The 19,320-nt window shown below is 45.8% G+C and overlaps 1 protein-coding gene across 2 annotated transcripts in view; it reads left to right on the plus strand.

Moving 5' to 3' along the window:
• UBR1 (ubiquitin protein ligase E3 component n-recognin 1) overlaps window positions 1-19,320 on the plus strand; it is a 178,909-nt gene that overhangs the window by 102,239 nt on the left and 57,350 nt on the right. For both annotated transcript variants that reach the window (XM_077261471.1, XM_077261479.1), the window contains exons 17-22: window positions 562-672; window positions 1,902-1,967; window positions 3,150-3,254; window positions 4,325-4,388; window positions 11,890-12,014; window positions 16,985-17,037. In XM_077261471.1, coding sequence (XP_077117586.1) covers window positions 562-672; window positions 1,902-1,967; window positions 3,150-3,254; window positions 4,325-4,388; window positions 11,890-12,014; window positions 16,985-17,037 — 524 coding nt within the window. The remainder of the gene's footprint in view (window positions 1-561; window positions 673-1,901; window positions 1,968-3,149; window positions 3,255-4,324; window positions 4,389-11,889; window positions 12,015-16,984; window positions 17,038-19,320) is intronic.

The raw sequence follows: 19,320 nt of genomic DNA on the forward strand, positions 1-19,320 counted from the left end.
ACAGAGGAGTTCAAACGAGATGTCTGGCTTATTCCCCTCTCTTTATTAAAGATAATCTGTCGGCATAATGCAGTGGCAAAGAGCCTGATTCCAGAGTTGTCACTTGAGCATTAGTTTTCTGCAGTTTTTAATACAACTTTTTTGTTTTTATCATCAGGAGATTATCACTCTTGGACTAGGTGTCACCTAACTAATCTGTGTAACTGCACCCCACCACTGATTGGCAGCTTGCTGACAAGTGCACACAGGAAGCTGCCAATCAGTGGTGTGGGCGGGGTTATACACAACTCTGCATTCTGAGCACTGCTAGATCTACAGCAGAGAAAACAGGGATTCTATCAAAACTGCAGCAAGCAGCCCAGTAAGTGACACATAGCTGTACTCTGGGTCTCTGCCCCTACATTATGCTGCTCAGATTCCATAGCAAAAACCTGCTGATAGATTCCCTTTAAGAACACATGTATGACCATCTGACTATTACAGATGGTATTATTCTTTTAAATGACATCTGACTGTGTAATGATGACATAAAGTTTATAAATATATCTATATATTGTTCAGAATGACTTCCAGGTGGAACTCCTCATTGAAAGTCCATTGCAATGTTTGGTGCTTGCTGGTCAAGTAGCTGCTGAGATGTGGAAGAGAAATGGCCTCACAATCGTAAGCCAGGTATAAATTAAAAAAATTAAAAAAAATAAAATGGATCCTCTATCGTCAAATTACCCGAAAGTAAGAGTCTTCAACTAAATGGGGGTCCGGGGTCACTTAGAAGATTCCTGTGAGGGTGCAGTCCATCATGTTGTTAAATCTTAGCTGCGGCTACATGGCAACTTTGACCGCAAAATAGACAAAGTCCTCCATACTGCACCCCTGAATGCAGCTATGCCTTGCACCATTAATATACAGTTAGCCCCGTGTAACCCACCATTTAATCTATAAACTGATAAGGCAGCGCTGTGCCCACAATTGGCAGTAACTCGCCATTTTTTCCCCCAACCAATAAAAGTATAAATGTAATTAGCATTGTGCTTCTTGCTCACAGTTCTGAACAAGTCCCTGCCTTGTGTTCTACCATGTCCAATTCCATGTTCCCTCTCTCCCTGCTGTATCGCTGGCATTTGCAGACCTTTTCCTGCCTCGCCACTTCCATCCTCTTCTGCCTGGTACCTGCTAAATGTCGCAACCAGAGTGATAACGTCATCACACCAGCTGAGTTATAGAGAAAGCACTGAGAATGGCTTCTTCCTTTTTACTTTGTGATTTTCTAATGTCAGGAGTGAACCTGATGATGCACACTGCCATTGGTGCCCAAAAAAATTCTGTAATGAGGGCAATTTTGGGCCATGAGCCCTCCTGCAGCCTCCTCCTGTCCCTGGCTGCTTTGTGTCCCGCAGGCCTCTCTAAGGATGCCTGCCAACTCTATCCAGTGCTTGTGTGGGATCATATTTTCTTGACTTTGATCTTATCAATAATTTATATTCTGATTGCAACAACAAAAATTACATATTCAGGTGCCATAGGTCGTGCGTTTAATGTGTCTATAGATCTATGGTAGCCATAACATTCAGTTACATAGCTCCAATAGTTACTTTTTCCAATTCATTCCTTACATCTTATCCATAGCCTTATATGATGCAAAATGAAGATGGCTTTAGTCCTGATCCTTGGTCCTAGTCCTTCACCCTGTATCTACCAGAAACCAAGAAGTGCGAAGCTCCTCACCATTTTCTGTTGAAGCTTTCACACATGTTGGAAAGTGTGTAGCCCCTGCCTAATACCTAAATAATCCTATGATTTTCTGTTTTATTGAGCCATCATTCTTTAAGAACTCCCATTAAAAGTTCACATTAAGTGATTAGAACATTTTTTTTTTTTTACTCTCTTTTTTTTCCATCTAGGTTTTCTACTACTCGGATGTCAAATGCAGGGAGGAGATGTACGATAAAGACATTGTGATGTTGCAGGTATTTACTGCTAATCTATGAAGCTATAATCTTCAATTCTTTGATATACGAATTTCTGTTCTCTATGCGCGGAAAACCACTGGCCCTTTCAGATCTCTAGGATCTACCGTTTATCTCTTATTTACAACAAAATCAGAATACTAAAGTAGTTATTAATTGAAACCCCTTCCTGACATCACTAGACGTCAAATTTCTGCTCACAACTTGGATATATTGACTCCCTATCTGTAGGCAACAACATATTTTTTCGCTTTGCATAAAATTAACAAACTGTTAATCCAAATAGTCCCTATTGTTGAATGCTTGTTCTTCAAGCTTGGTAAAACGAGTGGAGCTACTTGAGCCAAATTTGGCACATAGGTCAAACGAAGATTTTACACTAGGTTTCCACTTTCTGCCCCACTTCGTTTTTGACGTATTCATAATGGAAAAAAACGGAATACAAAAAAAATAAATAATGTATTTACTGCCAAACTGGAACAATCTGCCCCAAATTTGCCACATGTGTAAATCAACCAAGGCTGGCTAGGTACGATGTGCTACTCGATGAGCTTCTACATGGCCTGACAGAAGTCATGCTGCTTCCACAAACCGTTAACCAAAATAGACCTGTGCAAAGCAGGAATTCTCTGTGTGCCTGTCTTGCGTTACTTTTTTTTTTCTTCCCTTTATGGCCCTCTTGAATTAGTTACAGGTTAGCAAGAAGACTGATGTTTCTATAACTCAAGAATACATCCTCCAATCCAAGATGTAGTCTGAAGCCTCCTTGAGTCTTGCTTGATGCCTAATATTAGACGTTATTCACAAACGTCTTCAAACCAGTCCTTCTATTGTGCACATGGTGTCTTTTCTGCTTATGGATTAGGCTGAGGACAAAGCTTCCTTGGTCTCTGGTCCCCTGTGGATACGACCCATATTTCTTGCGTTTAAACCTTATGCGATCATCGGGCTGCTTTTGTTGGACAGGATTTGTAGGTTTGCAGTTATTCCCTGTACTCCCTTCTATACAATTGGTATCAGGTGTATTTCCTGTCCATTTGTGACACGCACATCTCAAATACTATATCGGCATGCTTTCTAAGTTTATTTTTATATACATTGCTAAGCTTCTAATATCAGAAAAATGGTGGAGCAATTACTTTTTCTTTTTAATTACACAAATTTCTGTTCCCTTTTTTGTAGATTGGGGCCTCGTACATGGATCCAAACCATTTCATGCTATTGGTGCTGGACAGATTTGAGCTAGTGCAGGCTTTGTCTAAAGTTTCTTTGCCAACCAAAGACATGGTAGGACTTTGACTTTCAGCTCTTATTTGTCAGATATTGAGCACCGGGTTTGATGCACAGTACACATTTTTGGTTGAGTATTTACCAAAATTACCAAAAAAAATATTAATGCCTTTTGAATCTCTGTATTATACCTCCCACTCATTGCCGTGTAGATTTGATTGGATTGATCCGTCCTTGCTAAAAAAAAAAAAAAAAAACAAAAACCCCGTAATGCTAAAGTTCATGGCCATGAAAATGTTTATGGCCTTCTTTAAAAGTTAATTGTGTATAGGGGATATTCATAAAAACGAAAAAATAAAAATGGGGGGAGTGGAAGGGATACTTGCACTCGGAATCTGCCTTCCCCCAGTGCTGCTGGCCCGGGAGAGATACTGCTTGAACTGCTTGACAGCAGGGTCATGTAACTGATGGATGTAATGTCATCTTTTCTGGTCCAGAGGTGACAATCATAGCTGCTCTGCTGGAGCGGAAGAGTGGTTCCGGGGGTAAGTATGCTGTCCCTTATCTTTATAGGGATCACTTTTGCGTTGATAACTTAAAGAACATCAGAAAACTTTTTATAGGAGTGAAGCAGGATTACCGATTTATCTGGAAGCAGCAGGTACATACCTGTCCTATTCATTATAATAAAACGGGTGTGTGTGATACCTTGCTTTCTTGCACATATCTGTAGACGTGATATCACTGGCCCCATTCACCTCCCATAACATAACTGCATGCAGTCAGATTACATCTCTAAAGCATAAAAGCCAACTATTACATGTCGTTTTTTGTGTGTTCGCTGACTGTACGCTTCCGCTGGGCACAATCCAGGAAGCCGGGTTCCCTTTGCAGCTTATTCGGCCGAATGAGAGAACCCAAGCAAATTCGCTCTACTCTAGCTTCTGCATATTTTCTGCATCATAGCAATTATTTTTCATCGCCATGAACTTTTTTTTTCCTATACTTTTGTATTGTAATATTACTAGAATGGTGTAATTAAGATGTTCAGTCTTATGTTCCAACAGCAGTTCTGTTGTGCAGTGTTTTTTGCTTTGTGATCTGTTATGTTTCTTACATATATATAGGACCAGATGAGACAGTGGAATATGCTAATTGAAGAGATGCTTTACGTTCTTATTTGCGTTATTGGTAAGAACCTGACAATTTTGTGACAGGCAAGAAGGTTTGGTTACTGAAGTTGGAGTTTAGGTCACAGTGTATAAAATAACATTTTTAGTTTGTTAGATGCACTTTTTAGCAAGAGAAAACCTTGCTAAAATGTCATTGCGTCTTAGTCTGAAGCCAGGAGACCAGCAATGTTGGAACACCTTTAGCAGAGTGCTGTTAGAGTGCTGTACAGGAGGCTGAAATTCCCCTGTAACTAGAGCTAATATACAGCACCCAGCTACAGGAGGAAACTGGCAAAAATAAATAAATGTATTATATTTAAAACGCTCCCTCTTTCCTCCTCACCCTCCCCTCCCAAAGGAGGAAATGCGGTACAGTGTATACAATTAAAGAGAAAAAAAAACAGCTGCCCACATTGTGAAAAATAAATAATAATTTCTCCTTCGCCTCATTGGGGGACACAGACCGTGGGTGTATGCTGCTGCCACCAGGAGGCTGACACTAAGTGATACAAAGAAAGTGATCTCCTCCCCTGCAGTATACACCCTCCTGCTGGCTCCCAGCTAACCAGTTCTTGCTTAGTGTCCGTAGGAGGCACACGGACTGGTTTGCTATTCAGACCCAAAAACTTTTTACCTTTACAACGGACGAATGGGGCGGCGGATTCTTTCATGTTCCGATCTCCCCGAACCAACAACAGGCGAGCACGGGAGTTTTACCTCTCCGTATCCTCTCCTGCGACGTGGGAAGCCACTGCCTGAGCTGATTCTAGGGGCGACGGGTCCCTTCAAGGCACCGATCTCCCCCCTCCCTTATCAGACGAGCACTGGAGTGTCACCTCCAGTGTCCTCTTCTGCAGCCAGGCCTATTGCCGGACATTCAGCCCTGCCCACCAGGTTTTACCCTTGGCTGTTCAGAGGCACTTTCCAGCGTGGCGTCCGAGCAGCCCCCACTGCACCACCACTATTAAGAGCGGATGGTACAAGGAGGTGGACGATTCCTCTCCACCTCCCTGCTAAAGGGACGATGGATTGAGGGTTTTTCCTTATCCCTGCACCGTCCAAACAGCAGCAACAGCACAGGATCTTCTTCTACCTTCTGTCCTGCTGAACAAAGCTGCATACTGGGGTAAGTGCCGCGACTCGAGCGGTTGGAGGGCTCTGCGCCACCGGCATTTTTTGTTTTCCCTCGTTCGGCGCCGGCTGGCTACAAAAATTTAGCCCCCGGCTTCGGGTTTGTGTAGGCCGCAACCCGGAACTCCGCCCATGCTAGGCCGCGCTTCAGGCTCCGCCCCCCCATTCAGGCGCCTCTCATTCAGGACGAGAACTCTATTCTCGGCGGCCATCTTCATCCTCCTGACATCTCCGGACACGAGCTCATCCGGAAGTGGCTGCTGCATCGCATCGGCGGTACTCAGCGCTGAAGACAGCGCTATTCCAGATGGGGGACTCAGAATCTCGGTAAGGAGAATCCTCCCTCCGCACCCCTCCCCCGCACGCACCGGCAGCATAAAGGGACTAGCGTTCCCTGTTTTTAATACTTAAGACCTGCAATCTCTGGTTCAAAATAATATAAAGGCGGCTGACAGCACTACTGACTAAAGCGGTTGCCCGTCCTATCTCCACTGGATCCAGGTGGAGGAGTACATACCAAGGGTTAAAGTGAAGGACCGCATCCAATCCAGGTGAAGACCACAAATTCTTTATTGTGCCATAAATGCAACGTTTCAATCTCAGGGGTCTTTTTCAAGCATGCTTGAAAAAGACCCCTGAGGTTGAAACGTTGCATTTATGGCACAATAAAGAATTTGTGGTCTTCACCTGGATTTGGATGCTGTCCTTCACTTTAACCCCTGCAATCTCTGGTTGTCTTAAGGGTACATGACCGCATTCCCTGGTCTTAAAGACGCATGCCCAGTAGTCGCTGGGCTTATAGGTACATGTCCAGCTTTCCATGGCTTTGTTAAAACACATGACCAGCCTAGTTTAAAAGGGGCACATTACCAGCATTCTCTGCTCTTTAAGTAATGACCCACCAGAAGCCAGTCACCTTTCCCAGAGTACTTAGTTCAACTGAGCTCAGGAGCCCTCCACCGCCGCTGATCTCAGCTCTTCCCAGAGTACCTAGTTCCCCTCAAGGGGCTTCACCTCTGGCGTAATCCTTGTAAAATGCCCCGGTCTTATAGACATATGACCAGCATGCCCTGGTCTTAAAGGCACGTGACCAGTATCCCTGGTCTTACGCATATGGCCAGTATGCCCTGGTCTTAAAGGCACATGACCAGTATGCCCTGGTCTTAAAGGCACATGACCAGTATGCCCTGGTCTTAAGGGCACATGATCAATCCGAAGCTGGTCACCCTAACTGAGCTCTGGAGCCCTCCGCTGCTGATCCCAGTTTATCTAAGGGTACCTAGTCCCCCTCAGTGGACTTTGTCACTAACCGCATCCCATGGTTTCTCTGACCAAGAGATTGAATCCCTCTGTGAACCCTCTGTGGCTCTGAGTGCTCGCAGGACCGATATACATGGTCCCTCTCCTACAATGGGAGCCATCGGCTAGCAGGGGCCGCAAGTATTCTAGAAAAACGTACAGGCGCCTAGAAAACGGAAGTTTCATTTCCTGATCTCTCCCCTAAGATTTGTTGAGAACAACGCTCTGATCGGATATTGCCTTGGATTGCCAGAGCTTCAGAAAAAGAGGGACTCGCCTATTTATATCAACAAATTGACGAGAGATTCACTGGACAGAAGCCTCTACGTGGGATGCCATACCTGGTCTGATTTTAAGGGCGACGGGTCCTTTAAAGGGCACCGATCCCACCCCCACACCATCAACAGACGAGCACATGCAGTGTCACCTCCATGTATCCTCTTCTGCATCCAGGCCTAACGCCAGACAACCTGCCCTGTCCACCCGGAGATCTGAACTCTGGATGTACAGAGGCACCCCTTTTTGGCGCCCGAGCACCCCCGTTTGTATCACCACTATTTAGCGGATGATGCAAGAAAGCGGACGATTCCTCTCCACGTCCCTGTTAAGAGGATGGTGGATCGAGGGTTCCTAATTTTCTACTCTGCACGACATTGGCGAGAGACGGTTTTTTTTTTTGTTTGTTTTGTTTTTTTTTCCCTGACCTGTTGGATGCAGCCCTGCATTCTGCCACTTGGCAGACTAGCTGGGTAGAATTTCTTGGGGTATACCTACCAGTATCCCTGCCCGATGTATCATCAATTAAAATACCACAGACGGTCGGATAGCAAATCTGGTTCGTTCCGTCTTGTGGCTTCGGGTTCAGCGCTCTACCCTTCCTTAGCCGCCACATGGGTTGCTTGACCAATATTCTCCTGGTCAGAGACCTTAACTACTTCGATTCACACAAGTAACCTTTCCCAGAAGACAGTACAGCTGGCCAATCAAATCTTCTGAGCGGGAGACTAACAAGGGATCGTATTTTTCTACAGACCCAACCAGCAGTGGAAGCGTTGTCCAGGACAATCTAGATCTAAGGAATCTTGGTTCCAAAAAGGAGGGAATGAAAAGTAAGCCCATTCCTGGACCTCAAACTTCTAACAACCTTTGACAAGGTCCTCCTTTTTCAGATGGGGTTCCTCCGCTCAGCCATTACTTCAACAGAAAAAGGTGGACTTTCTGGCATCCATCGACATTCGGGATTCTTACCCTCACATTCCTATTTTTCCCCTCTACAATAATCCCTTCGCCTTTCCATTCGCGAACAGCATTTTCAAGTCACGACCTTGCCTTTCGGCCTGGCTACCGCACCAGAGTGGTCGCAAGGGTCATGGCAGTTGTCATGTGCCTCTTGCACCCTAGAAGCATGGTCGTCCTGCCCTATTTGGTCGACTTTCTAGCTGCTCTTCCAGGACTACGCTGAGTCGTCTATATCACTTGCGATACCCTCTCACTTGGGCTAGCAGCTAAACTTAGACAAGTTTTCCTCATTTCCAGCCCAGCAGATCCTTTTTGAGGATGGTCCTGCACACTTCCAGAAGGATGGTAATTCTCGCTCGAGTCTAGGTCGTGGCCCTTCATCAGGGAGCTCGCGCACTTGATCACTCATCCCCTCAGTTCATTCGATTAGCTAGGAGGGTTCTGAGGAAAAATGGTGATGACAATGGAAGCAGTTTCGCTCCGCTCGTTTTCAGCAAGTCAATCAGGCTTTCAAAGGGTAGTCTCTGAGCTTCTTCCTCATCCAGAGCCATCTCCTGGTCCAATGGTTATTAGGGAATACCAATGCCAGTCTTCTTCTCCCGATCATTGCTCTGGGGATCCGAACGGTACGGCTAATCCTACAGCAGGTCCACTGCCTTCAGGCGGGTCAACCATCCGTCTTCAATTGGATAATGCCACAGCTGTGCCATACGTCAACCATCTAGCAGGTACCCACAGTCAAGCGCCATGGCCGAGGTACCTCGCGCACTCTGATGGGCCGAGATCCATCATTCGGTGATCTCAGCAGTACATATCCCTGGAGTAGAACACTGGGCGGCAGACATATTCAGCCGTCAGGGTTTCTCCTCAAGTGAGTGGGAACTTCACCCGGAAGTCTTCCATCAGATCTGCCTTCACTGGAGTACTCCAGATGTAGGTTGGACGGCATCCAAACTGAACGCCAATGTACTCCAGTTCATGGTTTGGCCTCGATCCAAGACCATCGCAGTGCATGCTCTGTTCTTCCATGGTACAAATTTCCAGAACCCCTCTTCCACTACTTCCGAGATCTTTTTGGAAGCAGGAAGGGCCCCAGTGATCCCGGGAGACCCGCACTGACCATGTCAGGTTTTCTCGCTTGCGGTACTAGTATTTTTCCGTCTTATTGCGACAAAACTGCAAATATGGACTTTCTCGCAGGGAGCCTTCACCTGTAGTTCTTCCCTACCGCGTACCGTTAGATCTGTGGGACCTTAATGATCCTGGGGATCTTACAGTAGACTCCTTTTTTGATCCGGACAGACTTTACTATCAGGGAAGGTCACTCCCCTTTTTTCCTCTGCGTTCTTGTCATCCTGATGAGTCTTCAGAGCTTGCCGCTCTGTTCTTTCAGACTTTTTTCCTTATTACCATCAAGGCAAGGTTGCCCTCAGGCCATCCCCTTCCCTCGTTACCAAGGTGGTATTGTATTCCCACTGTTGCAGGGGCATCCTCCTTCTCTCATCTCTTTCGGCTCCAGTCCACAAAACGGAATGGGTTCTCCATAATCTGGAAGAAGTGAGTGCTCTGAGTGGGTACGTATCGAGGACGGCGTCCTTCCGAAGGTTGGACACTTTACTTGGGCTTCTCGATGGTAAGTAGGCTTCCTGACTGTCACAGGAAGGGTTTAGCCGTTTCATCGCCCATGTTAGCCTGGTGGATTCTTTTCACCATCCAGGAGTCTTTCCGTGCTAGATGTCAGCCTATCTCCCTGTCTGAGGGCTCTAGGCACCAGACGTCGGCAAGCAAGGCCGCAAGCTTGCGAATTCCTCCAGTCCGCATGCATTGTTGAAGCACTATAATACCCACACTTCCACAGATGTGAGTCTGGGCAGGCGGACTCTGCAGGCCACAGTGGCGCACTTGTAAGTAGCGGTTACACAGGGCCTGATCTGATGTTGTCCCCACACAGGGACTGCTTGGGGACGTCCCACGGTCTGTCCCCCAATGAGGTGAAGGAGAAATAAGGATTTTTGTGTACTCACCATAAAATCCTTTTCTCCGAGCCATTCATTGGGGGACACAGCTCCCTCCCTATTATTAGTTTGGGCTTGTTTTATAATTTGACATGCTATACACTCATATGTTATTGATCTCATACTGCTTTTGCACCGAACTGGTTAGCTGAGAGCCAGCAGGAGGGTGTATACTGCAGGGGAGGAGCTAACTTTCTTTGTATCACTTAGTGTCAGCCTCCTAGTGGCAGCAGCATACACCCACGGTCTGTGTCACCCAATGAATGGCTCTGAGAAAAGGATTTTACGGTGAGTACACAAAAATCCTTATTTTAAATAAAAAAAAAAAAAAAATTCCAATATGTAAACATTTCTGTAGAATGGGAAAAATCTAAATTTAGCATGCCTCTGTGGTTGTAAATAAAAAAAATAAATAAAAAAAAAAAAAAAATTAGAGCTGTAAACCTCCATGCACGATAAAACTCGAAAATGTGCCTGGTCAGAAAAAAGGGAAGATAAAAAAAATAACCCAGTCATGAACTTGTCAAACCTGGGTGCATTTTTAAAGGGGTTGTCCGGTCAAAAGCAATAAGTCTGCAGTCCCTGTATGTGATTGCAGACTTATGAATACCCTCAGCGCACGCACTGTGGGGATTTGCCGGTTTCAGACCCTGTCACAGACAAACAAATGCACTGGCAGGGTGCAGCGGACCCGATTAATGATGGCAGAAACACAGGTGCAACAATACCGATGAAACAACCACTTTCAATCCAGTGTTGACTGTTTGGTATATTAGTGCACAAAAGATAGGAGATAAGTCTGTATGTGGCGTTGTTCACACAGGCAATGCAGAGCATTTGGCTAACAGCCTATTCGTAACGCACATGCAGGCGGCCGCCCAGTGCGGCAAAATGCATTCTGTGCTAAGAGGCCACAGTTTACAGAGCCGTCTGGGTCCAACTGCACCTTGCAAGATAAAGTGCAAAAAATATATCAATGAATGTAAGGTATTATATGGAGAGAAGCAGTGCTCCCCGGCTGGGGGTATGTATGACTCATGTATGCTCTCCTCTTCCGGGTTTGAACCTGACGAATCCCCGCAGCGCACAGTACGTGCTCTGGGGGGATTCGTACATTTATCACACAGTGACGGCAGACTTATCGGTTTTAACCGGACATCCCCTTTAATGGGGTTGTGCAGGTTTGGGGCTTAAATCTGCAGTTATGCTATGTGATGGCAGACTGAAAAATCCTGACGGTGCGTGCAGTCAGCATTCTCCAGCACTGGGTGGGGGCTGGTCATGTGACCATAAGTATTCAATTTGCATAATTACGGCCACCTTCCAGCTAGGTATGTGTTTTTGGTACTTGCGATAAAATCCCTTTCTTGACTTCTTCGGTTTCCTGTGTCCCCCAGTGATGCAGATGTGAAAACCCAGTGTGCAAATTTGCCTGCAAATTTCTTTCCGTTTCCATTCTCCTGTTGTCGACTTCCGTGTTTTATTGTTTACTTCCCGTTTGTTTACGGACTGGCCACCACTGCTGTATTTCAGCGTTGGCCGAACATGCGCAGTTGCTGCCTACACGTTTTGCCCTGCGGTCAGCCAAGCCACTTCTGTCCAGTTATATTCATTGCTGTGGTCACCGCCTGGCCACACATTGCAGCCCAGGAGCAAATCTCCCATCACCTGCATAGTGCGACAGTGCTGCTGGCCCCAACTCTCATTAAACTGGAAAGTTGGGCTTGCTGTGAACCTGTGCTCTTTAGAACATTTTAACCCCCCTTTTAATTTGCTTTGCCCATGTCCGGAAATTAGATATTCACAAGTTTTACATTATTATAATTTATTTTGCAGGCGAACGGTACATGCCGGGAGTGAGCAATGTCACCAAAGAGGAAAGTCTCTTAAGGGAGATTATCCATCTCCTCTGTATTGAACCCATGGCTCACAGTGCAATTGGAAAAGCCTTGCCAGAGATGGTAAGTACAGTTCCTGCTAGAAATACAGCAATGCTATAGTTAAGCATGAAAAATGTTACCAGTACTAAATTATCACAGTATTCACAAATATATTGACCCCTATATATAATGCATTGAAAAGGAAGACCTGAGTCACCATATCCCCTGCTAACCGACTACTCCCGGCTTGGGGAGGGTCCATCTACATCAGTCCTGCAAACGCTGCAGTCCCCCGAAGGATCACTGAGGGATTCAGTAGCTTTGGCCAGCGAAGCTATGGATTAAAACAGTGACGAAGCCCACTCAGGGGGACTAGGTACACTTGGCTCCGCGACGGAGGGCTCCTGAGCACAGTTGTGTTCACAGGCATTGCAGAGCAGCGAACTCTGAGCCTTGGGAAACGCAGATTGGCAGGAGGAGCATGTAGTGAAGAATATAGCCATAGTCTTGTTAGACCTTTTTAATGCCTTAGGCTGGGACATGATGTACCCTTCTATGTGGCCCTATAATATTAGGGGCCGCGAAGAGGTACTGCCGAGAAAAGAAGGGTATACAGCAGGGAGGAGGATCCCGGTGGGATTCAATCTGTAAAACGCGTTACTCCGACTGAATGGACCTGCTGCCTCCGTCCTGATGGCAGAGTGCGTGCTGAGGTGGTCTGGGGGGAGAAAGATGGCCCCCGAGATTTGAAAGGCGCTTCTCGTGCTGTGGGAGAAACGTCATAGCGTGGGCGGAGTCGGGGGTTGCTGCCTAGAACAGGGCCAGATCCGGGGACTAAATTTGCTGCGCCGGCCGATGCAGGAAAGAGCTGATGGGTCCCCCCTCCCCTTACCCAGCACCGCCCCAGACTGCCTGAAAGGAGCCCTCCAGGCCCGGGACTTACCCGGAGCTGCCGGGTGGCAGGTAAGGCACCTTGCTGAAGGTCCTCCTGTTCTGCTGTTGGTTTAGACGGTGCAGAGATAAGGGGGAAAACCCTCAATCCACCATCCCTTTAGGAGGGAAGTGGAGAGGGACCGTCCGCCTCCTTGTACCATCCGCTTTAACAGTGGTGGTGCAGTGGGGGCTGCTCGGATGCCACGAGGTGGGCATCTGTATATCCAAGAGGTTAATCCCCCTAGGATGGGACAGGGCTGAATGTCCGGCAATAGAACTGACTGCGGAAGATATGTGGAGGCGACACTCCATGTGCTCGTCCATTGAAGGTGTGGGGAGATCAGTGCCCTTGAGGGGACCCGTCGCCCCTAAGAATCAGCTCAGGAGTGGAATCCCACGTCGCAGGAGAGGATACGGAGAGACGACACACTCCGCGCTCGCCTGCTAATGGTTCGGGAGATCAGAACCTTGACAGGATCCGTCGCCTTCTTCGTCCATTGTGAAAAATAAAATCAAAAATGTAAAAATAAAACAATAAAGAGTTTTTGGTCTGAATAGCAGACCCGTCCATGTGCCTCCTACGGACACTAAGCAAGAACTGGTTCTCTGGGAGCCAGCAGGAGGGTGTATACTGCAGGGGAGGAGCTAACTTTTTGTATCACTTAAGCTGCTTTCACACTAGTGTCGGTACGGAGCTGTCGCGCTGCGTCGGCCCAACGTACCGACGCATACTGAGAAAAAAATGCCCGACATGGGCAGCGGAAGCAGTCTTACGACGCTTCCACTGCCCCGTTTTAAGGTCCGGGGAGGAGGGGGCGGAGTTTCGGCCGCGCATGCGCCGTCGAAAATGGCGGACACGACGTGCAAAAAAACGTTACATGTAACTTTTTTTGTGCCGACGGTCCGCCATAACACGATGCAACCGTCACACGACGGTTGCGACGTGTGGCACTGCGTCGCAATGCGTCGCTAATAAGTCTATGGAGAAAAAACGCATCCTGCGGGCAACTTTACAGGATGCGTTTTTTCTCCACAACGACGCATTGCGACGTGCAGTGCCCCACGCTAGTGTGAAAGTAGCCTAAGTGTCAGCCTCCTAGTGGCAGCAGCATGCACCCACGGTCTGTGTCCCCCAATGTGGCGAAGGAGAACTTATTAATACAAAAATATACTTTTATTCTATAATCTAATACATGAGTATTACGAGAATTCTTTTTTTACTTATTTATTTATTACTTTTTTTTAACTTATTTATGGATATGAAAAATGGTGATCCACAAGATGTAGTGGCTGTAAACTACGAACAGGAATACATAAAAGAACACCATTTACAACATATTCTGATCATATACACTGCTCAAAAAAATAAAGGGAACACTTAATCAGAATATAACTCCAAGTATATCAAACTTCTGTGAAATCAAACTGACCACTTAAGAAGCAACACTGTTTGACAATCAATTTCACATGCTGTTGTGCAAATGGAATAGATAACAGATGGAAATTATTGGCAATTATCAAGACACACTCAATAAAGGAGTGGTTCTGCAGGTGGGGACCACAGACCACATCTCAGTACCAATGCTTTCTGGCTGATGTTTTGGTCACTTTTGAATGTTGGTTGTGCTTTCACACGTGTGGTAGCATGAGATGGACTCTACAACCCACACAAGTGGCTCAGGTAGTGCAGCTCATCCAGGATGGCACATCAATGCGAGCTGTGGCAAGAAGGTTTGCTGTGTCTGTCAGAGTAGTGTCCAGGGGCTGGAGGCGCTACCAGGAGACAGGCCAGTACACTAGGAGACGTGGAGGGGGCCGTAGGATGGCAACAAGCCAGCAGCAGGACCGCTACCTCAGCCTTTATGCTAGGAGGAGCACTGCCAGACCCCTGCAAAATGACCTCTAGCAGGCCACAAATGTGCATGTGTCTGCACAAACTGTTTGACACAGACTCCATGAGGATGGTCTGAGTGCCCGACATCCACAGATGGGGGTTGTGCTCACAGCCCAACACCGTGCAGGACGCTTAGCATTTGCCACAGAACACCAGGATTGGCAAATTCTCCACTGGCATTGAACCTATGGACTGGCCCGCCTGTTCCCCAGACCTGAATCTGATTTGAGCCCATCTGGGACATCATGTCTCGCTCCATCCACCAACGTCACGTTGCACCACAGACTGTCCTGGAGTTGGCAGATGCTTTAGTCCAGGAAACCACTTGGGGTTGGGGCTAAAGTTAGGGTTTAAATTACATTTACGGTTGGGATTAGGGTTAGGGGTGTGTTTAGGTTAGGGTTTCAGTTAGAATTGGGGGGGTTTCCACTGTTTAGGCACATCAGGGGCTCTCCTAACGCGACATGGCGTCCGATCTCAATTCCAGCCAATTTTGCGTTGAAAAAGTAAAACTGTGCTCCTTCCCTTCCGAGCTCTCCCGTGCGCCCAAACAGGGGTTTACCCCAACATATGGGGTAACATCGTACTCAGGACAAATTGGACAACAACTTTTGGGGTCCTATTTCTCCTGTTGGGAAAATACAAAACCGGGAGCTAAAAAATTAGTGTGAAAAAAAAAAAAAAAAAGAGAATTTTTATTTTTACGGCTTTGTTATAAATTGTAGTGAAACACTTGGGGGTTCAAAGTTCTCACAACACATCTAGATAACTTCCTTGGGGGGTTTGGTTTTCCAATATGGGGTCACTTGTGGGGGGTTTCTACTGTTTAGGTACACCAGAGGCTCTGCAAAAGCAATGTGGTGCCTGCAGACCATTCCATCTAAGTCTGCATTCCAAACGGCGCTCCTTCCCTTCCAATCTTTGCCATGCGCCCAAACAGTAGTTTTCTCCCACATATGGGGTATCAGCGTACTCAGGACAAATTGGACAACAACTTTTGGGGTCCAGTTTCTCCTGTTGTGGGAAAATACAAAACTGGGAGCTAAAAAAGAATTATTTTCACGGCTCTGCGTTATAAACTGTAGTGAAACACTTGGTGGGTCAAAATGAACACCACACATCTAGATAAGTTCCTTAGGGGGTCTACTTTCCAAAATGGTGTCACTTGTGGGGGTTTCCACTGTTTAGGCACATCAGGGGCTCTCCAAACGCGACATGGCGTCCCATCTCAATTCCTGTCAATTTTGCATTGGAAAGTCAAATGGCGCTCCTTCCCTTCCGAGCTCTGCAATGCGCCCAAACAGTGGTTTACCCCCACATATGGGGTATCGGCGTACTCAGAACAAATTTTATAACAACCTTTTGGGTCCAATTTCTCCTGTTACTGTTGGTAAAATAAAACAAATTGGAGCTAAAGTAAATTTTTTGTGAAAAAAAAAAAAAAAAGTTAAATGTTCATTATTTTTTTTTAAACATTCCAAAAATTCCTGTGAAACCCCTGAAGGGCTAATAAACTTCTTGAATGTGGTTTTGAGCACCTTGAGGGGTGCAGTTTTTAGAATGGTGTCACACTTGGTTATTTTCAATCATATAGACCCCTCAAAGTGACTTCAAATGTGATGTAGTCCCTAAAAAAAAATGGTGTTGTAAAAAGAAAATTGCTGGTCAACTTTTAACCCTTAACTCCCTAACAAAAAAAAAAAATTTGATTCCAAAATTGTGCTGATGTAAAGTAGACATGTGGGAAATGTTACTTATTAGGTATTTTGTGTGACATATCTCTGTGATTTAAGGGCATAAAAATTCAAAGTTGGAAAATTGCGAAATTTTAAATATTTTCGCCAAATTTCCACTTTTTTTCACAAATAAACGCAGGTAATATCAAATAAATTTTACCACTATCATGAAGTACAATATGTCACAAGAAAACAATGTCAGAATCACTGGTATCCGTTGAAGCATTCCAGAGTTATAACCTCATAAAGGGACAGTGGTCAGAATTGTAACAATTGGCCCGGTCATTAACGTGCAAACCACCCTTGGGGGTAAAGCGGTTAAATTACATGCACCTTAAGAAAAAAGTGTCCCAAAGGTGGTGGTCAGTCACCTTTTGATATTGGATATGAGTGTTACAGCAGTGGTCTGCGTAGCTGGTAGCTAATTTTGCGGGTGACTCGTATGCCATGCTGTCTTAATTCTGATAAATGTTCTTGTATATTTGCAGGAGAATACGGACATATGCTTGGATACTCTGATTAATAAAGTGGCCACATTCAAGTGAGTATAGAGCACGTGGTTAGTAAATGCTGAATTGTTCTGTTCCATAGATGAAAGTGATTGGTTTGGAAATTTATACAAGATGATTTTGCTCCACCGAGTTAAAACTAGTGCTAGATTTAAAGGGAAAAAAAATCCATTTGCAATCCTATATGTATGTTAAATGGGGGAGATAGAGGGATAAAAAGGCCAACATAGGATTAGTGATCGATGAGGGATAAAGAGAGAAATTAGAGGGATGCTCTTATCCTGTTGCACATGAGATTTAAACCAGGATTCTCCTGGGATCCCACCATTTTACTAATGGTTTTTTTGTTTTGTTTTTTTTCACCAGTACTAAATGGTGATGAGCGAACATGCTTGGATAAGGTGTTATTTGAGCATGTTCGGGTGCTTATCAAGTGTCTTCAGCGTTCTCAAAAAATATGTTGGAGTTTGACATCCGCAACACATGGAGGGATTTCTTGTTTGTTTCAAGGGGATACAGGGGATTGCTTAACAGCTGCGGGGACGCTAATATATTATCCGAGCGCACCTAAGACATTCTGTTAGCACACAAGCATGGTGGATAACACCTTATCTAAGCATGTTTGCATGTTTTCTCATCACTGGTACTAAACATTATGGCCCTCATTCATCGTCTTTGTTTACACTTTTTTTTTTCTCGAGTTGTAATAGTGATTCTCTTATGTTTGTGCTTTATTCCGCATTTAGTTAAATCTGTGCCTTTTTTTACTTTTTGTTTAACTTGGTTGCATCAGGTTTTTTTTCCAGCGTTATGAGCGCAGCTTTTGCTATCACAAAGTTTTAGCCGAATTCCTAATTTGCGACTTTACAAACCTTTGCAAAATTGAACTCTACACTCAAAATTTTTTTCGGTTGATTATTCGGTCGTGAAACTAAGATGTAGTCTGTTATGATCCTTAGTGGTTGAGGATCACAAATTACTCCAGCTAAGTAACATACATAGGACAAGCTCTAGGGAGGTGGCAAACTAGACTGACCGCAAATCTGAACCTATCCAAACACACTAGAAGTAGCCGGTGAACGTGCCTAAAAATCCTAGACGTCTCGAGCCAGCCTGAGGAACTAACTACCCCTAGAGAGAAAGAAAGACCTCTCTTGCCTCCAGAGAAATAATCCCCAAAGATATAGAAGACCCCAACATATAATAACGGTGAGGTAAGAGGAAGGCACATACACAGGGGTGTAAACAGATTTAGCAAATGAGGCCCACTAATACTAGATAGCAGAAAATAGTAAAGGGGTCTGTGCGGTCAGTAAAAAACCCTTACAAAATATCCACACTGAGATTTCAAGAACCCCCGCACCAAACAACGGTGTGGGGGGAGAAACTCAGTCCCCTAGAGCAACCAGCAAGCGAGGAAATCACATTTTAGCGAGCTGGACTAAAAACATAATAAATGCTGATAATCAAAAAATGATCAAACAAAAACTTAGCTTGTCTTGGAGAGACTGGGAGCAAGGTAGTCACAAGGAATCTGAAGAGCACTGAATACATTGAGAGCAGGCAAGGAACTGAGTATCCAGGTGAGCTAAATAGGAAACCAACCAAGGATAACGAACCAGCTGATGCTGCCAACCTGCAGAAAGACAACACTACACAGTACCGCTTGTGACCACTAGAGGGAGCCCAAAAACAGAGTTCACAACAGTACCCCCCCCTTGAGGAGGGGTCACCGAACCCTCATCAAGACCCCCAGGGCGATCAGGACGAGCCGCGTGGAAGGCACGAACCAAATCGGCCGCATGAACATCAGAGGCGACAACCCAGGAATTATCCTCCTGACCATAGCCCTTCCACTTCACCAAATACTGAAGCCTCCGTCTAGAGATACGAGAATCCAAAATCTTCTCCACCACGTACTCCAATTCGCCCTCGACCAGCACCGAAGCAGGAGGCCCAACAGAAGGAACTACAGGTACCACATACCTCCGCAACAAAGACCTATGGAACACATTATGAATGGCAAACGATGCTGGGAGATCCAAACGAAAAGACACCGGGTTAAGGATTTCCAAGATCTTATAAGGACCGATGAAGCGAGGCTTGAATTTAGGAGAGGAGACCTTCATAGGAACATACCGAGAAGACAGCCACACCAAATCCCCAACACGAAGTCGGGGACCCACACCGCGGCGGCGGTTGGCAAAGCGCTGAGCCTTCTCTTGTGACAACCTCAAATTGTCCACCCACCACATGGTTCCAAATCTGCTGCAACCTATCCACCACAGAATCCACCCCAGGACAGTCAGAAGGCT

The sequence above is a fragment of the Ranitomeya variabilis genome, chromosome 1, assembly GCF_051348905.1.
Source record: "Ranitomeya variabilis isolate aRanVar5 chromosome 1, aRanVar5.hap1, whole genome shotgun sequence".
NCBI classification, from domain to species: Eukaryota; Metazoa; Chordata; class Amphibia; order Anura; family Dendrobatidae; genus Ranitomeya; species Ranitomeya variabilis.